Source organism: Triturus cristatus, chromosome 7 (assembly GCF_964204655.1).
Source record: "Triturus cristatus chromosome 7, aTriCri1.1, whole genome shotgun sequence".
Taxonomy (NCBI): domain Eukaryota; kingdom Metazoa; phylum Chordata; class Amphibia; order Caudata; family Salamandridae; genus Triturus; species Triturus cristatus.
The window spans coordinates 317,109,311-317,132,477 of record NC_140590.1 but is presented as its reverse complement, the minus strand read 5'-3'; the positions used below and the strand labels follow the sequence as shown (position 1 = coordinate 317,132,477).

General features: G+C 44.7%; 1 protein-coding gene across 7 annotated transcripts in view; it reads right to left on the bottom strand.

Annotated features, from left to right (window-relative positions):
• PPP6R1 (protein phosphatase 6 regulatory subunit 1) overlaps window positions 1-23,167 on the bottom strand; it is a 1,096,922-nt gene that overhangs the window by 790,966 nt on the left and 282,789 nt on the right. For 5 of the 7 annotated variants that reach the window (XM_085616386.1, XM_085616383.1, XM_085616382.1 and 2 more), the window contains exons 8-9: window positions 17,102-17,267; window positions 10,975-11,127 (exon numbers count right to left, since the gene is read on the bottom strand). In XM_085616386.1, the coding sequence (XP_085472512.1) occupies window positions 10,975-11,127; window positions 17,102-17,267 (319 nt within the window). The remainder of the gene's footprint in view (window positions 1-10,974; window positions 11,128-17,101; window positions 17,268-23,167) is intronic. The other 2 variants (XM_085616387.1, XM_085616388.1) reach the window with 1 other exon arrangement.

The following is a 23,167-nucleotide window of genomic DNA, read 5'->3' as shown; positions in this document are numbered from 1 at the left end:
TGCAGGAGGTTTGCTGTACTCTGGAGGTGGGATACAATTGCTTGGGATGAGCCTGCCTTCAACAACCAATTGTCGAGATAGGGGGAAGAGTGGAGCCCCAGATCTCTGCACATGGGATTGTGACCACCGCCATCACCTTGATGAACACTCGAGGGGCACTGGTGAGGCCGAAGGGGAGCACGGAAAACTGAAAGTGGTCATAGCCCACCGTAAACCACAGGTAGAGACAATGAGCAGGCAGGACGTGGCTGTGCAAATAGGCATCCTGTAAGTCCAATGCTACCATCCCGGGTCCAGAGCAGACAGGACCTAAACAAGGGTGAGCATCTTGTACTTTTTGTTGAGGAAGTAGTTGAGGGCCATGAGGGCTAGGCTAGGACAAAGGCTTCTGTCCTTTGGAACCAGAAAATAGCAGACATAGCAACCACAGCCTCTCTCGGCCCCGGGGACCCTCTCTAAGGCTAACTTGGCCAAAAGAGTCTGGTCTTCCTCATGGAATAAGGCAAGGTGCTCTTCAGTCAGCCGATCGTAAGGCCTAATAGTGAGGAACGCACCTGGCACCTTCAGAGACGAGAAGAAATTCAAAGGCGGATTTTCACATATATCCACCACATGCTCAAGACACTGGATGGTCTTGGGCATAGAAACTGCTTTGGAAAACAGCAAACAAGAGCTAATTGAAATAGACAACTTAGAAAAAGAGCTCTTTGGTTGTGACAACATTGAAGAGTCCAAGTTGGCCCTTGAGAAATTAAACAAAACAATACAGGAATTCAACTCCTTTGAATTGAAGAAGAAGGCGGATAAAGTACAGAAGGATATCACAGCTTACAGCAAAGAGAAGTCCTTCCCATATCTACAAGAGGACTTTTACACTCAACCTCAGCAGTACAAGAAGAGTGCAACCTGGGGACGATACAGGAATAACAACCTCATTTGTCTGTCAGATTCCTCAGAAGGTTCTGACACATCGGACGATGGAGGTGAAGGTACCAGTGGACTGCAAAGACATCAACAACAGCCTTTTTTAGGCCAGGCACAGAGGGACCAACCGGAACCAAAAGAGAGTAGGGCACCAGTTTGCAGGAGAACGGCAAACGCGTCACCAATACTACACCTGGGGACCAGAAGGCCAGTGAATATGATGGAAGAAGGAAGAGTTCTAACGAACATTGGCCAGGACAAAATGGGGGATCTAGAGACGGGAGCAGCAAGACCCCAAAGGAGCATCTCCGAAAACAACAATGAGGACCCTTTAAGAAACCCTAACAATGTGTACTCGTCAAGAAACACTAACGACTTGAACGCAGATGGTACCTTCCCGGTTTTTAATTTATCCACAGACATGATGAACAGTAATGAACTGTCTCTTTTGAGCAAAGGTTTATCATATATGTCTTAACAGAAACAACGTATTTCTTCCAACTACAAACCGAACTCCACAAATTTTTCAGAACACTGAGACTAAGAGTTTTCTTCAGCAATCATGAAGAACTCCCATCCACTTCAAGATCGTTTATGCGACCAAAATCCACTTTTATACCAACTTACAGCATGATGCCTCTGGAGATTCTAGCCTTCGAAAGAGGCATACTCGAAGACATCCTGAAATTAAAAGACAAAGTATTTACCTCATACAACATCACAAAACCTGAATGTGAGGCCTTGATTATCCTGAAAAATAATGAAACCATTATCCTGAAACGTGCGGACAAAGGAGGCGGGATCGTCATACAAGAAAGAACGAAATACGACGCTGAGATAATGAGACAAGTGAACAACACCCAACACTATAAGAAACTGCCACGAGACCCCATGACAGACATCCAGAAATTGATAAAGGTAGTCACTAAGAATGGCCTAGATGAGGGATTCCTGACCAAAACGAGAATTTGATTATCTCAACAAAGAATATCCAAGGACTCCAGTCCTATATACCTTACCCAAGGTGCACAAGGATACCAATAATCCCCCAGGGAGACCCATCCTGTCCAGATGTGGGTCTGTCCTGGAACACTACATCAACAGTTTCAACAAAGAGTATGTTCCTGTCCTACCTACATACGTCAGAGATAGCACGTATATGATAAATCTGGGAGAAGGTATGGAATATAACCCCATGCAAGAGATAGTAGTCACTATGGACATTGATTTGTTATATACGACTATCCCACAAATGGACAGCATTAATGTCATCAAAACTGTTTTGAACTCCCAGCCAGCTCCATTCGAGGTTCCCACAGAGTTCATTACTGACCAGCTAGAAATAGCGCTCACAAAGAACTATTTCAGATTTAATACCAGCTACTTCCAACAATGTTCGGGGACTTCAATGGGAGCTATTTTTGCACCATACCTGGCCAATCTCTATGTAGGTGACCTTGAAGAGAAATACATCAACAACATAACCAACCATTTCTTCAATAGCATAAGGTGCTGGAAACACTACATCGATGAGGTTTTCTTCGTCTGGACTGCAACTGAAGAAAATTTAGAAATGTTTATCACATACCTACACGAATGTCAGTCAGCACTGACGTTTAAATACAACAAAGACAAAGAGATGGTCCCATTCTTAGACCTAAAGATTAGATGCCGTGATAATCACCTGAATGTATCGCTGTATCAGAAACCGACAGACAGAAATACACTGTTACAATACAACAGATTCCATCCCAGGGCTTTGAAGGAAGGCTTACCATATGGCCAATGTTTGAGGCTTCGGCGCAATTGCACGGAGAAGGAAGACTTCTTCAGAGAAGCAAATATACTGAGTGATAGACGGCGTGAAAGAGGATATTCAAAGAGATTGGTTAGGACTTCAATGAAAAGGGCGTGGTTCAGCCCTCCTGAGGTACTACTCACAAAGACTGTTAAAAACTGTACTGAACGGAGTGTGTGCGTTACTACCTTTTGCCCACTGAGTACTCAGGTACAGAAAACCATCAAGAGACATTGGCCCACATTGAATACCCTGAAATCGTATCAAGATACCTTCCAGAGGAGGAAACATTTCACTAATTTTACAATCCTTAGAGTGTAAATGGATCGATAAATGTGAATCCATCCGGAAAGGATTGAACAGCCTTGAGGAATGGCGCAGGTTCATCAGCTTGCACTAAGAAACTACAACACAGAGCAGATCCCGCCTCACTAGTTAGACAGGGCCCTGCCTATACTTCCTATGAATCGCATACATGCACTGTATATTGATCAACACTAGGACTGTATTTTTACATGCAATGTATATATATTGGCACCTTGTTTGTACTATTCAATGCTACTAGTTCATTAACTAGAGTACGGTTTCATATAATCAATATCCTGCAGAGGAGATAATGTTATGTACCTCTCTGCTATAAGAGACTATGAACCTCAATAATCCTGTCTCTACTGTATTATAATTGAAGTATTAAATCAATGTAATTAATATCGTACAGTAAGAATGAATAGATTATTCTTACACTGGAAACATAAAAAGATGGCCGCCGTAGCTATTGTATATAGAAATGCACTGTATATATTAGGAGACCGTGTCTGTACTGCTCAAATGCAACGTGTTTATCAATTGAAGTATTAGATCAATGTACTTAATATCGTACAGAGGACACATGTGCCTCTCTGCTCTAGTAGGCTAAGAGCCTTGAAAAGACCACTACAATATGGCCGCCGTAACTACTGTATATACAACTAATTGCACTGCATATATTTGGGCAATTTGTTTACGTGATTAATAACTAAATGACACAATAATGTGACCAGTATCATGCAGAAGAGACACAGCATGTAACATCTATGCTCAGACGAGTTAAAAGCTTCCAATAGATTTATGGAATAAGATTTTTAGTAATCCCGGGTTACTCTGAGATGGCCGTCGTAGCTACTGGCACAATTTACCTTCCTGCGCGCGTGCTGGCGTTACCTATTTCCGGTAGATACACATCCCTATTTAAATTACTCATCTCCCGGCGTCTCGCACACGGAACAACCGCTCCACTGAGAGGTCTGAGAAGGTGACGGTTAAGTAAGTACCATTGAAGCTCCTGGCATGACAAGCAAGCATCCTGCGATAATATTAACCCCTCGTGTGCCTTGACTATTTACTCGTAGAGTCCATCCAGAACGCATACGATTTGTTAATTGATTTCATACAGTTCGTCCCGGAATTGCAATGAGTGATTAGCATCGGATTTCTACAGTTAACCCTTGATGTATCCCTGCCAACTACGTGTTTGGAACTAAAAAATAGTGAGTTTGCCTCCATCGTCTTACCTTCAGGGTGCACAATGCTAGTATGACCAGTTAATACTTATCCGTGCCATTCCTCGATTACAGGTTCCGCAATTCTGCTGTTCCTGTGGTTTTTGTTCCCCATTCTTCACCCGGCATTCCTCCATACTTCCAGGATACACCAAGAAATAGATGCCCTGTGCTGTACTGGTAAGCCACAGTGCACACGTTGAGCTTAGCCCTTCTCATCGCCACGCTGTATTTCCACCACCCTAATTTTATTTTCCTTACATTCGTCCTCAGAAATGCGGTCATGAAGAGACCCCGTATCAAGAGAGGGTCGAAACGTCGTCGACACTAACAAAAGAGATAGTCTGAATGATTCATTAACCATTATGTACAGCTCGTCCTTTTGATGTTTACCAATAACCTGTTTCCTCGCATTTTCACTTAGTATTCACCAAGATAGGTTTTGGTCTCTTCACTGGGGCTCACAAATCACTCCTAATGTGCAACTAATGCAAACTTTCCAACTCTTTCATGTGTAAGGAAATACATCCGTGGTAAAGACTGACTGCAGAATAAATTCCACTTACTTCGGCTTAAGTAAGCACCATCTTTACTAATTGTTGTGTTAGTCTTTTTTAAGAATTCTCAAACTAAATATGTATAAATACCCTTAGGTAATTTTTACTGTGACCTAATTAGGAAGGTCGTAACTGGATATTTATGATTGAGATTAAATCTGAGCAAGTTACTTCAGCTTGCACATATTGTGTTGCTTGGATAAATGAGTTCCTTGTGAACATTGTGTTTTTTTGCCTAAGATCGTAAGTTGGAGGCATGGAGGGGGGGGGGGGGGGGCTGGGGAGTAGTCTTGAACAGGAGGGAGTAGCCCCTTCGGACTATTTGCAGCACCCACCACTTCAAGCTGATATCTCGCCAGCGGTGGAGGTGATGACGTATCCTGCCACCAACTGGACATCCATGATTCAGAAGGATCAGACTAGGAGGCTTTTGCGGTGGAGGAGGGGGCAGTGGCATGAGCCTAGTTCTAACTACCCTATCCACGGGGTCGGAGCGAACTGCTTCCATGGCCCGCAGAGGTTGCTGGACGTGCGGGGTCTTCTGGCTGGAATAGGGTTGGCATGGTTGGTAGCCTGTTCTGTAGCCACGATAGACACAGGCCGGGATGACATGGAGAGGCCTAAGAACTTGGCCGTAGTCCGCGAGTCCTTAAAATGCTCAAGTGCTGTGTCCGCCGTGTCTCCAAAGAGACGAGAGCCATCAAAGGGCATTTCCATAAGATTAACTTGGACATCCCCTGAAAAGCCAGACGTCCTTGTCTCTAAGCCACATAGCATGGCAAGCTTAGCCGCATCTCTCTAGTCAGTAATGGCCTGGTTGAGAACTCAGTCCTCGTCAGACTCTGGGCAGCACTTGCGCAACCATAACCCCTAGAGAATGGGAGTAAAGGCTCAAGAGGCATGCAGTGTTTACCACCACACAGCTAGGCTGGTGGAAGAAAAGAAAATTCTTACCAAAGCTGTCTAGCCTCTAGGATTCCCTGTCTGGGATGCGAAAAGGAACATGCTGTGGGAAGTGGAGGCTTGAACAATCAAGCTCGGTGAGGTGGGTAGAGAGGAAGGCTAGGTCGCCCGGTACAAGGCAGTGGCGGCGGGCATTGGTTCTAGTCAAAGGAGTCCCTGTGTTAGGCTTGGACCAGGTGCCCATATAACATCTGTTAAGGCCTCGTTGAAAGGCAGCAATGGTTCTGAGGAGGAGACACCAGGCTGCAGGACCTCCGTCAGGACGTTAGTCTTGACTGCCACCATAGGAAGCTGCTGTTCGAAGACCTCCTCAGCCCTACGCACCACCATTGTGAATGAAGCTCCCTTCTCCGTAGCAATGTTAGGTGGAGACAGCATGCCAGATTCTGGGGAGGTGTCCAGGCCGCTGACATCAGACAGGTCCTCATACCAGTCCAGGTTATGATTGGGTGCAGGCTTTCTAAGGGAGCCAGAAACCCCTCCCAATCTTCATCCTCCATGCGAACACTTCAGAACAGGGCAGGTTGAGTGGCACCACCGATCCAGATTACGGATCCAAGAGGAACCGGAGCTGAAGGCATGGAACCCACGGGATCTCCTTCAGCTGAACCTGCGTGGCCCAAAGGCGCACTGGCAGGCTCAGGCAGCCTAAAAATGTAGCACATGGCGTCTTAAAATTTCTTCAGTTGGGCGGGGATCACTCCCGGACCCGGAAAAGGAGGGAAAAGCAGAGCTGGTCCAGGCACCCGCTCCACAGATATGGTCGCCAAGGCTCCTCCATCTCGTCGCGCGACAGAGGGCAAAGTTGCAGCAGGCTTAGACTTCTTGTGCTTTTTTTAGGAGCTTCTTACCGGACCAAGACAACTTTGAGGAGGAAGATTTCGAACTCCCGGAGCTGTGCTCGGACCTTCCCCTCGACCGAGATCGACAAGGTGACCTTTGTGCCGCCAGACCGCGATCAGATTTAGGGACTGCTCCCTCAAAGCCTTCCGCGCAATGGCCCGCAATCTGAGTACGACTGTGTTGTGGTCGCGCACAAGAGATACACCAAATGGAGGTACTTGACAGACATGGCAAAGTGTCAGGGGCCGCATGACATGAACCCCAAAGCTTTCCTACTCAACATACCTAGTTCACCAAAAGGAATCGAGAAAAAGAAGTCTGTCAAAAAGTGGCAGGGGTAGCGCTCTTTGACAGATCTGTGCTGGCTGGCGCGGTAAGAAGAGACGCCAGCGCGTCGGGTGGAGCCTATATAGTTGATACAGACGTCACAACAAGAACAAACAACCAGATCCTTACACCATCATGCAGAGTCGACCAACGCCACCTTTTGGCGCGCAGGGGTAGTGCTAATCTTCCGGTTCCATCTGGACGCCTGGAAGCTCAAAGGTAAGGAATCTGCAGCTAGATGTCTCTATCAGACACTATGTACCCATCATTTACATAACACTTTGCAGAAAAGATCTTAAAGCGCTCAAATTTTCATTAGGGTTCTGGACATACTTTAGTTGAAATGGTGTTGGCTGTCCTTGGGTCTATGAGGGAAAGGCATATCACCATATGGATATGGGTGTTGTCTAAAGCTTTCAGTAGTATGAAACCCAGGTAGTGGCTCGGAGGACTCAGGCTGCAATATCAATCTCATCTGTAGGATACTTCTGCTGTCTATGGATTAAGATTATAAAACCCATGTTCCTTTTCAATGTATACAGTATATCCTCTTCATGTAAATTCTCAGTTAAGAAGTATATTTGCAAATGTACTTGTCAGAGGCAGGATTACACCCCTGATTGGTTTTCTTCAGACCTGAAATGCGCTGCACACACTACAAACGGATTACTGTTTTATGTAACAAGAAATATAACCAATGTAAATAGAGCGTGGCTGTGGGGCCGATTGTTTGCCTTTTGAAAGTATTTATGTTAAATGCAGTCCACAGCTAGCCCCTCAGCCGCGCTATAAGAAAATAAATGTATTCTGTTTAAAAGCACAACGTGTGCTTTCAGATGAACGTTGTGTGTGTAGACTTGCTGCATTTTTCTTCTTAATGCTGCACGCTGTGGGGCCGATTGTGGTCCTTTTGAAAGAATGGATATTAAATTACAGCGCCTGTCATGGGCTGCATTTAATATAAATTCTTTCAAAAGGCAAACCATCAGCCCCACATTTAGAAAAGAAATGCAGCAAGTTTTATATAGTGCGACTCAACCCAAAAGTTTTGGAGAGCTTTACATGATTTTTTTTTTTTTTTGCTACGCATGGGAAGATTAATTGATTTGCCCAGAATCACAGGCTGTTAAGCTGACCCGAGACTCAAAACCCATCTCCGAAGTCGGCAGCTCTAGCATTAAGCCACATCCTCCATCACCAGAACGGAAGCATTTTCAATATTATATACAACTTTATGCAACAAACAACCATCGACACCGCCAGTAGACCTCGCTTCTTGTTGGTGTAATGTTACTTGTAATATATACCTGGATGCAATGACAGAAGAAGCAAAATATCGGTCCGGTGGCACACTATGCTAAGCACAAATCTTTCCGCAATTGCTTTTGATGCCACACCCTTAATTGCAACGGCCACGCCACTTTGAGAGACCCCAAAGTTTTTTCATCCCACTTAAAGGCCTGATCTACACGCGTGGTCGGATTCTTGGCGCCCATAGGCTTGGCGGCAGCGCACAAAGACCTTACTCAGCCGAACACAGAAAAAAAATTAGAGGAAACATTGGTTATGGATGCAACTGCATTTACTTATGCATCTACTTTCACACTCCTTTGAAACAATCTAATCAAGGTAGCAGTATCTAATGGGGTGTGCCAAAAAAAGCATAACTAGGAACCCTGCAAAGATGCGCAGCTTAAATCATGTTCTAGAATCCTGTGCTTGACACAGCGTGCTACCAGACTAGTATTTGGGCGCATCTATCTTTGTGTTCTGGTAGTGCATCCATAAACGTCACATAATATAGAACAGCATCAAACATGTACATTCCAAACAGATCAGACTTTTAGGCTTTACCGATGCTTGTTTTTCTGATAACAAGTAAAAAAAAATCTGTGCTAACACGTAATTCCCATTTTCCTTTCACATGAATTTCCATGTTCCCTATTTTTCTTTTAGTTGAAGCACTTTGTAAGAGTGCATATGTTTGTGTGTTTGTAGGCCATCTCCCTCATGTGCTCTCGTCACTTCCCCGTTGTTCTCTCTTACCCATGTGCTTTTGCCCACATCAATGTTGTTGCTTGTTCCAACCCTATCCACCCACCCTTCATTAAGCTCAGTGTTGCTTACCCCCGCCCACCTTCCTGTTCCATATTGGTGCTTGTCCCCATTCAAACTCCCTGTTGTGCTCTGTGTTGTTGCTTCCCCTTCTGGCCGCATTGCTTGCCTGACCCTCCCCCTCGTCCCCCCCCAGTCCTGCGTTGTTTGTTGCTTACTCCCGATCCTGCAATGTTTATTGGTCCTGCGTTCGTTTTTCTTCCCCGTCCCACTTTCTTGCTTGCCAACGCACACCCTACCTCCCGCTCTGTGTTGTTGCTTGCCCCCACTCATCCTCCAATCTTGCTCCATGTTGTTAAACTGCCCAGGTCACAGTGCTTTTTGTTCCCCCCAACTTTCCGACATGCTGCACAACAGCCATGCTACTGTACAACATGGCTAAGGACATTGACAAAGCCAATAGCCTGTGTGTGTGAGAGCTGCTGTCTTTGCCGATGCTAGTCTCCTTTCCTGTGCATCGCTGACTTTGCACTCTCGCTGTCTGCCTGTTTTGTTTCTTCCATTTCACCATACCCTCTCACATACCATACATTCGCCTACTTTGATGGGGTCAATATTACAACAGCTGTGTACCACGGCCAAACACTACCCTATAGAACCATAACAATTAGCACATATGTGCTCGCTGCCCTGTGTTCTGCAGAGAGGACTGATGAGCATTTACTCAGAACACCTTCATGGCAGGTAGTGTCCAAAACTCGCACTGCGTTCAGCGTCTGCTCCTAAGCTCTCACTGTGGCCAGTCATGAACACTCAGCTACACATAATAATCACCCAGATTTTGCAGAATACGCTATTCAAGACACATATATTCTACAATGTATGAAAAACAAAAGTAGAAAAACATTTTTGGGAAAAGGAAATACTCCTAGAAAACAGGGACACATAGCATTAAAAAGGAAGTAAAAAGTGAAATGTAACAGGAAATGCATCACTGACTTGGATTACTTCGAGGGTTATTGCACTCGTTGTCAAGAAAGAAACCATTGTTTTGTTTGTAAATTCAAGGACCTCAAAATAGGGTATGGTGGAGACCAATGCAATGTAAGTTTTCAATTATTGTCGGCGCGGAGCACTAGCAGGACTTCTGCGCTTAAAGCCATGCATTAGTGGTATGAAGTACTACCTAATTTACACATTACAATGTACAACATGCTTTTTAGCAGAATACCCTTATAAGAAAGTAGGATCAAAAGCTGATGTACAATTCCTAAGTACAAAATGTCAGAAACAGATCACTAGTTCCCATAGTGCCTTTTGAGGACCCACTATATATTTATTTTCTTGGAAACTGTGTAGATCCGCAGCATGAATACTAAAACACTTTTGGATCGAGTATAATGCCCTGAAATGCTTCTACAAAAGCAGCCATTAGAAAAAAAGGTCTGACAGAGTTTAGCTGTACAATAATGAAACAATACGATATAAGGCTTTATTGGAGAAACAATGCTAAAGCACTACCATACCATTTTGTCTTGGTAAAGCCTTACTGGCACTCCTTCTGCAGAGCAATACAATGTACAAATCTGCTACAGGGTGGCTCCCACAGTTTGCAGAGATCTAAAAAGCTACAAATACAAACACAGCCAGGTCCATGTGCAACTAGGTGCTCCAATTCACGTTTTTTATTGCATTCTGAGACTTTTAGTCTTGTTTATTCTATTATAAAACAAGGACTACAAGCCCCAGAATGGCAAGAAAGCCCTGATCTGGAGAAGCTAGTCACTGGCAAATAAATGCAAAAATCTGGCAGAAATGAGAATTTGAAGTGAAATATGCTGTATTTCCAGCCATCGAAAATAACCAAAGGATTAAATCCAGTGTATAAAACCTTCCCAAATAATAAAGTAATACATTTGCATAACACATAAAACTGGTCTTGCCTACCCAGTTTCCCACAGGGACTCACCAGTATAACATTCATGGTATCTAACTCCATCAATTCCTGGTTAAGTGCTTCATTGTTAGCATTCAAGGAACAGGCCACTAATTTCACCACATTCAGCCGTGTGTTACCAAGAGGTGGGTCAAGAATACCCCAAGTGGTCTGCAAGCTTTCTTTCTGTGTTTTTAAGAAGAAATGAACACATTTAAGCTTTACAGATAATCTAGGTGTTCTGCCTTTTAAGACATATAAAATTATACATTTAGCATTGCCTAAGAACAAAAAGTTACTTACTTGTATTCTTATATCTTGACCATAAGTATTCTCCCTCAATTTATAAAAGGAAGCCTTCACCTCAATTATGTGTCGCTCTGAGGGGTGCCTCCCCGGTCCACCGCGGATTGTTCCATTTGAGTGGATTACATCCCGGAAGTGACGTGTAGTTCCCCAGGTCAGCAGTTCAGCTGCCGGGCACTACAAAAACAGATGTCCGGGCACCCGCACAGCGGACGCGCTCGAGGCTGCCACAAGGTGATTGTAACTGTACGATAATACCACAACCACAGGAGCGCCTGGTAATGGGCTCCTAGAACAGTTTTTAGCTCCCTTGCATAGCGCTAGCACCCTTCACTGCTTTTATATCGATCGCTCGTTTAAAACAGAATTCCTTGCTTTTAAAACACGCAACCTTCCCAAAAGTCACGTTTTAATTGTACTCACTTTGCCCTCACCTCAATTATGTGTCGCTCTGAGGGTTGCCTCCCCGGTCCACCGCGGATTGTTCCGTTTGAGTGGAGGGAGTGGATTACATCCCGGAAGTGATGTGTAGTTCCCCAGTTCAGCAGCCGGGCACACCAAAACAGATGTCCGGGCACATGCGCAGCTGACATGCCAAAGGCACGCCTAAGGCAAGCCCGTCTGTGCCCGTCCGCGCCTGGTAGTCGCCAGGGGACAGAAACCCTGCCAGTTGCCACGGAAATTAGGTAAATAGTCCTGTAACCCTCTTCAACTATACCAGACAGCAACTATTAAATATTAGAGACAACCAATGCTTGCCTGACATGCAAGACACCAACTCATGCACCCACACCTTCCCCTACGGTAGTAGAAGGCCCCCTCACGTGCAGAACCTGTGGATATCAGAGTATTCTGCTCACACCACCCAGTAAACGCAATATCAGCTAACTCGGGAAAAAAAGATCCACAAGACTCCCAGAATCAATTGAATCTCCAGAACTTATCTGTTAAGACGGCAAGCTGGGACTGCTTTCTAGCAAATGTTCGATCACTCCAAGCATGCTACTAACATATGGGACATGCTCTCCTCCTCTCTTCCCCACATTGGTTTCTTAACAGAAACATGGATTAAACCATCCTCCACACAGCAATTGCATTAGCATTACCAGATGGCTATCATATCCAAAAACTGGACCGACCACGAAAAATGAGGGGAGGGGTAGCCATAATCTATAAAGATCCGATAAAAGTCACAGTGAAAGGCCGAAGTGGCAGGGGAGCACCCTCAGAGGGGATATCAACTTTAATGCTGGGAACTTACGCGTCTGTGCGATGGGATGGTTTGATGGGTTGACCCTGAGCTAAATCCAAATGATTCGGTTGGGCTGTGGGTGTATAGTGCGATGGGGGGGGAGAGGAGGGGGGGGGGGGGAATTTGGGTTTCGTTTGCATTATTATATTATTTGCTGGGTTTTTTTCAAAACACTAGAATGTCAGTCAATTTTTCTTCTGACCTGATTGTGCAGTAGTCTCTGGGTCACAGAGCCCTGCGAAATATGTGTAATTTGACTGATAAAAATTTGTTTAAAAAAAAAAAGTCAGTGAAAAATAGAAATCCTAATGTTCAGAATTGACCTACATGCTCAATTTAGCTGGAAAGGAGCCCTAGTATACCGCCCTCCAGGACCACTCCTTGATTCAGACACCTTACTTATGGACCTGATCTCCCCTTATGTGATCTCATCTAAAAGATTCTTACTCCTCGGTGATTTAAATGTGCTCAGGGAGAATCCCTGCGATCCGGATGCCGTTTCCCTTCTGACAGAGCTATCCACACTTGAATTAACCAAAATTAATGATGCGCCTTCTCACGTAGCAGGACACACCTTAGATCTAGTCCACTCTAACTCTCCTAATACTGTCTATGGTACAACAAGCCCCCTTACATGGTCAGATCACTCTAAAATTGAAATCTGTATTGTGGGATCAATAGAGCATAATGTCCTGAAAGCACAAACAATTAGAAGCTACAGACAGCGGCATAAATTGACACCCATTCTTTTTAAACACCCTTTCATACCTCCACAATTTTTGGATTCTGACAGTCAAAAAACGCTTAACCGCCTTTCAGGCTAACATAAAGGCCACATTAGACACATTGGTATCCGTGAAAAAGTCTGCCGCGGTCTCCAAACAACCCCAGACCCTTTGGTACACCACTGACCTTCGAACAGAAAAGAGTCACTGCAAGAAACTAGAGCGATAATAGCGACGAACACATGATCTCCTCGACAGAGAACGTTTCAAATCTGCCCAAACTAAATACCATTGCAGCATGAAAATCGCCCGAAAAAAGTATATCACTAACCAACTTGATCAGGCAGATAACACTCCCAAAGCCTTATTCCAGGTACTTAACACTTTCATCAATCCCAAAGCCCTCGACACGGAAGAGTCGCCATCCCAGATCCTATGTGACAACATTGCAGGATAGCTCTCGCAAAAAATTGATAACATTTATAACAAAATAACTGCGACCATTAGCTCTCGCTCCAACCCCAGAGTTGAACCCCCCCTTTGTTTCGTCTAGCACAAACTGGAGTAATTCCCTATGCTCACCACGGCGGACACGGAATCCCTGCTAAAAAGGACCAAATCAGGATCCCCTTTAGACCTCATCCCAGCCAAAATCTACAGATCACTTGCCATTCAGCTCGCTGCTCCCATTTGTTCCATTTTAAACTGTTCTTTAAAGGAAGGCAAGCTCACCCCATGAATGAAAAGCAGCACAGATCCTGCCTATCAGGAAAAATGCCAAGCTGCCTCCAGACGCCATCACCAACTATCGACCCATCTCACTACTCCCTCTACAAAGCAAGCTACTTGAGAAGCACATTAACACACACTTGTCCAAATACATTGAATCCTCTAACTGCCTCGACTACTCACAGTCAGGATTTCGTCTCAGACATAGCACGGAAACGGCACCGGTGACAGTTACAGACATCAGAATGTTTGCAAACAATGGTCAAGCAGTGCTTCTTATACTGCTTGACCTGTCTGCAGCATTCAACACCATCTCCCACCATATCCTGCTAAAGAGATTCAAAGCCATAGGAATACAGGGAAACGCACTAAAATGGTTAACTGATTTCCTGGCAGGGAGAACCCAAACTGTCAACAGAGGTCCTTTCAAATCACAGACCACCATTGTTTCTAAGGGTGTACTCCAGGGCTCATGTTTGAGCCCTACCTTATTTAACATTTATGTTACACCACTTGCGTCACTTCTGAGAAACTTAGGATTTATACCAATATCCTACGCTGACGAAACAACTATTTCTCTCCTTTGACAAGAGCAACACAAACATCCAGGCCACCTTCTCGGAGGGCATGAAAACTATCACGACTGGATGAGTAACAACTTCCTTCAGCTGAACGCGAAAAAAAATGAAATTATGTTGTTCAAGGATGCAATAACCAGGTGGTCACCCAACTGGTGGCCTGGTGAGCTGGGCCCAGCCCTGTCTCCAAACCACGTGGTCAAGAACTTAGGGATCCTAATCGACCAGAAACTAGGCTTGGAGGAGCATGCTACCTCAACCACTAGGGCCTGCTTCCACGCATTATGCCTTCTTCGCAGAGTCTTCCCCTTTCTCCCATCATCCACACGAAAAACACTAATACAAGCATTGGTCCTAAGCCGCCTGAACTACTGCAACGCTCTGCTGATTTCAGCTAAGGAAACCTTCCTGAGCAGACTACAGGTAGCCCGCTTAGTGACCAATGCTCCACCCAGAACAGCTTCACTCCATCCTACTCCATAAATTGAATTGGCTACCCATACGCAAAAGAATCAAATTCAAGATTTGCTGCATGGTGTTCAAAGCCATAAACAATATGGGGCCAAGATATGTGTCGGAAATGTTGGTTAGATACACTCCATCTAGAACCCTCCGTTCGGGGTCCAAACATCTCCTTCTCGTGCCCCGAATAAAACAAGCTAGATTAGGAGGCAAATCCTTCGCTAATGTAGACCCTCAACTTTAGAACCAACTCCCCCGTCACATCCGTCTCTGTGCCAACTACCCATCTTTCAGAAAAATGTTAAAAACTTCCCTGTTCTGATCTACCTAACCTGGCTGTCTAAGGCTGTTACAGCGCGGAGATACCCCGATTGGGATGATTGATGCGCTTTATAAATAAATTAAAAAAAAAATATCTTGTGTGAAATCTCATAACAAAACAGCATATGACTGATAAGCAACTCTATATAAGAGTGCATTTAGAACAAATAAAGAAAACAGTGAATGGTGCCCAATTCAAAGCATGCACACATTAGGAATGCCCATTTCAAATTAGAAAGACTGCACTATGCGATCACACCCAGCAGAGTGTGCATTAGGCAGGTCCTTATATAGAGCAAATAGAAGCTATATCTATTTACAGAAACTAGTTAAAAATCTATGGCCTTAGAAGGGAGGAAGTGGCATGGCTTTATGGTTTCAGAGAGAATAACCATGGTGTAGGAAATACTAATACAATTTCCTTGTGACCATGAGATTCTCCCCGATATTCACAACAAGTAAAATAGAGTAACTACCTATGTAATATTACTGTAAAAGTGAGATCAGGTCCACAGAACACTTGGACAAATAGGTTAAAAAGAGAAGCCTGGCACATTGTTATTCTGAAAGAGGCAAACCTTTCTTCCAAACGTTCTCCAAATGCATTAAAGGGGAAGAAGTTCTATTTTGGTGCATCAGGCAGAGCAGAGGACATGACAGGCCGCCGTTTTTATGACGCTGCTTTATTGCTTTAGCAGACCATTTTTAGGGGAACTTTTAAATCAGAAGTTGTTTAAAATTTCCCCTAAAAATGGTAAATCATGGCAAAATGATTAAGCCTAGGTCCAAGGATTATAAAAATTGGTCCCTTGTCTGCTAAAGAAATAAAGCAGCATCATAAAAAACGGCGGCTAGGTTCTTCTTTCCAGTTATAAACACTTTAATAAAAGAGCACTGCAAACCAGATTTTTGGCAAACGAAAATAAGGTAGTATCAACGTTTCCTGTCATGTCCTCTGGTCTGCCTGCTTGCTGATGCACCAAAATAGAACTTCTTCCACTTTAATGCATTTGGAGAACGTTTGGAAAAAAGGTTGCCTCTTTCAGAATGACAATTCAGTCATGTAGATTCAAGTGTCAAAACTACAAGTCCTCAGGAGCAAGAATGGCAAGTTCATTGATGGAAGGAATGGGATGAAATATATTGCAGAACATTTTGGTATACTGCCGGACCAGCAGTCTTTTATGCGGTAAAAGGTTCGGGACCCAAGACTGGCATGGTTAGTCAAGAGCAATGATAGTCATCTTTACTATGCATAGTCTGAACTTGGTGATCACTTTAGGAAGAAATATAATCGGACAAAAAGTGTAAAGAAATCCTTTTGACAAACTCATTGAAAGTGCAATCCTAAGAGACTGAGATTCCAGACACTATGGAGGCATATGCTGAACATTTTAGGTTTTACTCAGTTGCAAAAACTATTTCTGGATCTCTCCAAAAGAAGAAGATGCCTTTCAGCATTCTGCAGTTTAATAACAATTTGAGTTGCTCTGCTATAAAGATTAGATGGAAAGGTGCTTAAGGAATTAAAGTACTCCACATGACCATGACCAACTAGTCTTTTCAAAACAGACATTAGCTTTCCTAGGTAACATATTACTAAACATCCTTTGAGGATATCTACTGTAAAACAGTAAAGATTCACAGATCAAACTCCACTGTGCCAGTTTTGTTTTTTACAATTACTAAACCGCCACATATACACATAAGGGCACAGTAGCATCATGGTCCTTTAATCTACTCCACTTTGGTAGAGGAGTGGTTTGAGGGTGACACAAACTTCATACCTTTGGTGGCTCGAGCAGAAGCTGGTGAAACCTTTTCAGGTTTTCTTTTATGGTAACTAGAGTCCGTGCACTCGCCTGACTTGAAGTGAAGTCCAGCTCAGGTGGGTTCATCTCCAGCTGCCCATCCAGGTTGCAATAAAACCCACTCATTCCACCAAGCTCATTCCTGTACATAAAAAAATCAAATGAATACCTTTAAAGGAAAAATTGAATCCTAATTCAAAACACCATATTCATGTATTAGACAACAAAACTATTCTATTGCTGTACCCCCTCCACACAGTCCCCAATTAAAGAAAATCGTAAGCCACCAGGCAAGCCTGAAGTCTACTTTAATTATTACAATTTAAAAAATATATATATTGTTTACAGGGACAGCATGTAAAGTAAGCATACAAAGGATACAGCAAAATCTATCAAACTCTTGAATAACTTAAGAATCAACCAAGCTACAGTAAGTAAAATGTTAAATACCTGCAACTTTTAGTGCTGTAGCTTTGTATGCTGCGCAACATCATGTCATATAGATCCGAGTTTGGAAATTACAAGTGGTTTACTTCAGCACTTTACATTTTGAAAAGGACTCTGGATTGCACAGCTGAAAATTGCCACGCTTCAACACCAAAACACCTTAGATTATTTATATTTTTCCCCATCAAAACAAATGTCTCTACTTATGCTCACAGTAGCGAGCAAAGCATATCCTCTTTGCTGCAAAGCAAGCTCATTTTAGGTTTCCGTAAGATTAATGATGCACTCAAATTTTAAGACTCCAGGAGCCACATTGCTAGATAGTGGAACTGAAGATAGTGGATGGTAAAAGTATTCATTTTACATCGTCAATAAATTTAGACAAACAGGTAGCAGAGTGGTTCTATAGGCATCTCAAATAACTAGGGATGACAACACCTGCGTGGCCCGTGTTGATGCAACGAAGATCAATGTCATGATGGCTTGTTGCATTTTTTGCACCACTGCCAGAATGAACTTAAGGTGTGGAAAAGAGTATGCAAATATCGGTGAACAATTTATCCAGAGCTTCCCCTAGCAACTGGTGGTGTGGAACCTGTAAGAAGGTGAATATCTGACTATGGTTACCCCCAAACTTTTTGCCTAGTGTCTAGCTGGTTTTTCGACTTAGTTGGCCTGAGATCCTGCCATTCAGGGTCTCAGGCTGTCTGCTCTCTCTTTAAAATGGACTCCATGTACCCTAGGTACATACCCAATTGGTAAGGATCACGTTATTGGACCCTGTACAGTGTACCCTAGGTACCCAGGGCATAGGTGTACCCTAGGCCTCCCAGGGGCTGCAGCATGTATTATGCCACCCCTGGTCTGGCCTTCCAATCAGACACAACTGGCTGATCACTCAGCTGGGGCAAGGTCGTGTAATCACCCCTTGCTTAGATATAGTATACCTATATCTACCCTTAATATAGACACATGTGTACCTATCAGCCACTCCTATGGCAGGCCTTAACAATCCTGGAGGCAGAGTGCTTGGTAACATGTGAGATGGTGCTCTAGCATGAGCTGAGCCTGTCTGCAGCTTTCGGAACCATGTCCTTATAGCTGTTCTATGATATAGCCTACCATATACTCATAAAGTGCCTTATAATCTTAAACGGTTATGGTAACTATGGTTTGGCTTTATCAAAACATGTCGTGTAAGGTGGCTAACACTTTGGAATAATACCCCCATACCATTTCTGGTAAGGAGGATATTATTCCTCCCTTCTAGAGGGAGAGACATGTTAAAATCCTACTTTGCTGTTTAACTCTCACCAAAGCCTCAGCATCACAAAATGGATGCTGCTGCCACAGACACGAGTCTGACCTCCTGCTGCTGGGAGCCCTCCCAGCCAGGGAGGCCTGGACAATAGGTTTCCTGCTTGGGGAGGTGCTAGCACCTCCCCAGACAGACTTTAGTGTATTGGGGCAGGGAGGGCTGAAAGGAATGAGACATGCCTGGGGCACCCAAGGTGCTCCATGCGTAGTCCAGTTCAAACCGGTGCTGGGGCACTCCAGCCCCAGCTCTGGCGCAAAACTGGACAAAGGAAAGGGGGTGTAGCCACTCCCCTTCCTGGTCCCACCCATAGGAGGGACCTTGCAGGTAGCCCAGCCCACTAGCCCAGTATATTAGTAGCTAGTTGGGCCCTGCTAAAATTAGATTAACCTGAATCTGCATCTTGAACAGAAACTCTGGACCTTCGACAGTCGACCTCAGGAAGAAGACTGAAGAAATCTCCCTTGTGGCCAAGGAGTGACCACCCTGGGCAACCAGGCACCATCCAGCGACCGCTGCTTGCTTTGCGACTGAATCCTACGAGGGACGACTGCAGAGACTGACCAGCGCCGAAACTTCCAGACACCTCTGAACCAGATCCACATCTCCAGCGAAGCTGAGGCCCGTGGAGGCAACGAGGGACGTGGGACCGGCGACTTGGGAAAAGTGGCTAGTAACTGACTAGCGCGACTTCCGAGGCTCCCTCGAGGCTGTGCTTGGGGAATTGAGAATCCCCACTCCCGAGCACCATCTGCAAAGATCAGCACCCCACACTTCACGTGTTCTGCGTGGGGCCCTTCTGCACCTGTGTTGCTCAACGTGTTGTCCGGTTGCTGGCCAGTTGGCTAGTATTGACTATCCTAGGGTCTAGTTTCCGAGTCTTGACTTTCTAGCTATACCAGAAGTGTCCTGAAACTGCTTATTTCTAACTGCTAGTGATTCTATCGATTTTTACGCATTACGCGTGAGTGTTTCCACTCTGCACCTGAATCCCGTGGGCCTCCCACTTCCTAACTGTTGGTAGTATAGTGTAGCCCCAGCGATTCCCTAGGCCTATCCTGTGTTCGTGACAGTGGTCCTTATACCACTTACTTAGTATATGGTTTGCGTGGCCCCTAGGGCCTAACTGTATTACTTACCTGTGTGACTTAATATATGCTTAAATAAGACTGTGTTGTACTTACCTCGAATCTCAGAGTGCTGAGGGTTTGACTAGAATAAATACATTCTATTTTTATATATATCTGTTGTGGTGTCCTTTCATTTGGTTTTCAAGGGATTACATATGGTATAACAGCTGGCTTCACATGCCATTCAGAGTTTAGCCTAAGACTGCTCTTGTCCATGCTACCACTAGGATAGCTGGGCTATAAGGTTGACTTTACAACCAATCATCATAAGGGTTGTTTGGACTGATACAAGGTGTACACTAGAATTAGTGACATCATATATCAGGCCAACTTCTCACAGAACCCTAGACTCAAAACATGGGCATTATTTGATGTGAACTGTGGCAAACTGATCCAAGTCTGGTGTGCCCCACTTCTGGACGTACAGCTCGAGAATCTTTAGATTAATTTATCATTCATGTATTTGATTGTGCCCACTTTGAAGGTCAATAAAGTCTTGGTCTGTCCATCAAAGGTGTGAGTACCTCCAGTATCCGCTATGAAAAGGTGTGTATCAAACATGTTCATCATGCGGTGTGTGAGAATTAGTACATTTTTTCCTCGCAAAGTGTTTGTAAAGTTATTTCTCTAGACTAACTTCCTAAGCACGACTGCTTGAACCGTCACTTTCAGCCGCTCTCCATAAACAAACTGACATAGAAGGACTACAATCTTGCAAAACCAACTTTCAAAGACAAAACCAGGTGAAAATACTTTACATTCCCATCTGAACAGTAAGTGAAAGCACTAGATTTCACAATATCCATTTGCCCAGAAAGTAACCTTACTTCTTGCCTTCTCCTTATTCTGCAAAAACAGTTGATGGACAGAATGCAGAACAATGTCTTACATTCACCCCAGTACAGAGATCTGGGCCTAAATCCATCGTTTTTTTGCTCACCATGCCGTTCCAGTTTATTCTGGCCAACTTCTTTGGGTGGCTCACCGCCCAGACCAGTGGCGGCTCCTCCGCAATGGCGGAGGAGCGTCTTCCGAATGCCTGGCTCAGAGCCAGCAAATGTAAAACAAAACTATGTTCTTGCAACGTTTTATTTTGCATTTGCTGGCTCTGAGCCAGCAGTGTAGTGTTGGGAGGGGCGGGGCCTAGGCATGGGGGGGGGGGGGGGGGGGGGGGAAAGGAGTGCTATGAGCACTACACTCTACGTGTGCTTATGCGCTTTGGCCACCCATCTCAGGCCGACCAAAACACAATCACTCAAAGGTTTTCTCCAGACCAGCTGCATGGAGCAGCCTGGCTGGAAAAACCCTCACAAACTCCCTGGTCTCAGCAGGGTGTCTTTCTTGCCAGCTCAGACCAATAACCGCGCTGCTCTGCAACACGGGGATTGGATGGAGTCTGAGTCCCAGGGACTGCTGGGACCCAGGAAGAGGAGGTGCGGCGAACACAACGCTGGTGGCAGCCATCGGCAAAAGGTACGTTTTGTTAAAATAATGTATTTCTAACCCCCCCCCCCCCCCCCCACCCGAGTACGCGACCCAACCCCCCCTTTGTTTATGGCGGCGGCCACTGGCCCAGACATCCCCAGCAAAGGGCAGACAAGGGCATTGTCTGTTTGTGTATGCTAGGATCAAAACACCTGTTCCACTCAAACATATGGGGTAAGATATACTCATGTGCCTCACTAAGCACCCCATACTGCTGATTCCCCATAATAATACTGAGGCCAAGACAACATTCTCAAATAGCATCCTCACTGCACATACACAATCTCGTATATATTCAACCAATCACCAAGTAGCCTCAAACTACAGAATACACAATCCAATTCAAACACTTACTCTGAAGTACTCCAGGCACCATATATAGCACATCGCATCACTAACAAGCTTGCAGCTCTTTATATCACAGGAACAAGGTTCACTCCCACATTCTCAAACATCCTAGACATTCTTCTTCCTCCCCTTGCCCCCCCCCCTTTAAACCTCTGTGTCCCAGTAAATCATTATTCTTTACTAAAGGAGTCTTGAAGACTGTTTGCTTCGGTACAGCCAAGTTGGGCAGCACCTACTCCAGCTCTTGTAATGGTTTCAGGCATTGCCTTACATGGACTACTTCCTCTCCCTTCATTTTGTGTATAGGCAAGTTCCTTGATCTCCACAGCGGCCCTCTCTAGTGTCTAAGCAAGTCATCTCGCAGCCCTGGTAGGACATAATAGGTGACTCACTCTGCTGCAAGTTTAGCATCTACCCCACCCCCTGAATGAGTCCACCAGAATGTTATCAGACTTGTTGTTCTTCCACTGATGGCATGAATCTCTGCCGCCATCTTTTGAGCCCTTTTGCTTAGCTGGGTGGATGAGACAATAAGAACCTTTCCCGGTCAGATCTTCACACTTTGTGCACTGTGTTTTAGGGCATGCACTCCTTCACGATCTGGTGCCCGCCATATTGTCCAGGCCTCAGCAGCACTGGAAGGGTCTCTAGACAACAAACTCTAGTTCCTGTTTTTTTATGTTCCTCAACAGACCAGTCAGATAACTTGTCTGTCAGCACAACCCATCTTACTGTCCCCGGAGCAGACTGGGCAGGCCTCAGTTTTCCGCAATCCTATCAGCTGATCATGCACTTCTCACTCACCGTCATCTTGGTTACGCAGTTCACACAGTCAGGGGCGGAGCTGAAACTCCTCCTGGAATCTTTGTGCTTGGACAACTGAGCGCTGGGTTTTATGACCTATCCACCCTCATTGTCATCGTGTCTGCCATATTACTTGGCATACGTCTCACCATTCCAAAGCCTCCTCTGATGCAGCAGGGGGCCATGTGGGTAAGGAGTCTTGGGTCCACTTCAGTTCTCCTTTTAGCTTTACATTTTACAAACTTCAGTAGACTTAGTTTTAGCCCTATTACCTTTTACATATTTTATTTTTACTATATGATTCAAAGTAATGCTGCCTGTGTTTAGAAAGCCTTTCCTGCTACACAATCTGTACTCTTTGTTCAAGGCTAGGAACAAAGAATGAGATATCCTAGTACATGCGTTGTCCGCTCTGAGACAGCTTCTAGCATCTACACACATAACTGCACCGGAGCTGTATCACTAACAGTGTTTTTATTATATAAACAGTGCACTGTCCCTTAGTGGGTCAGA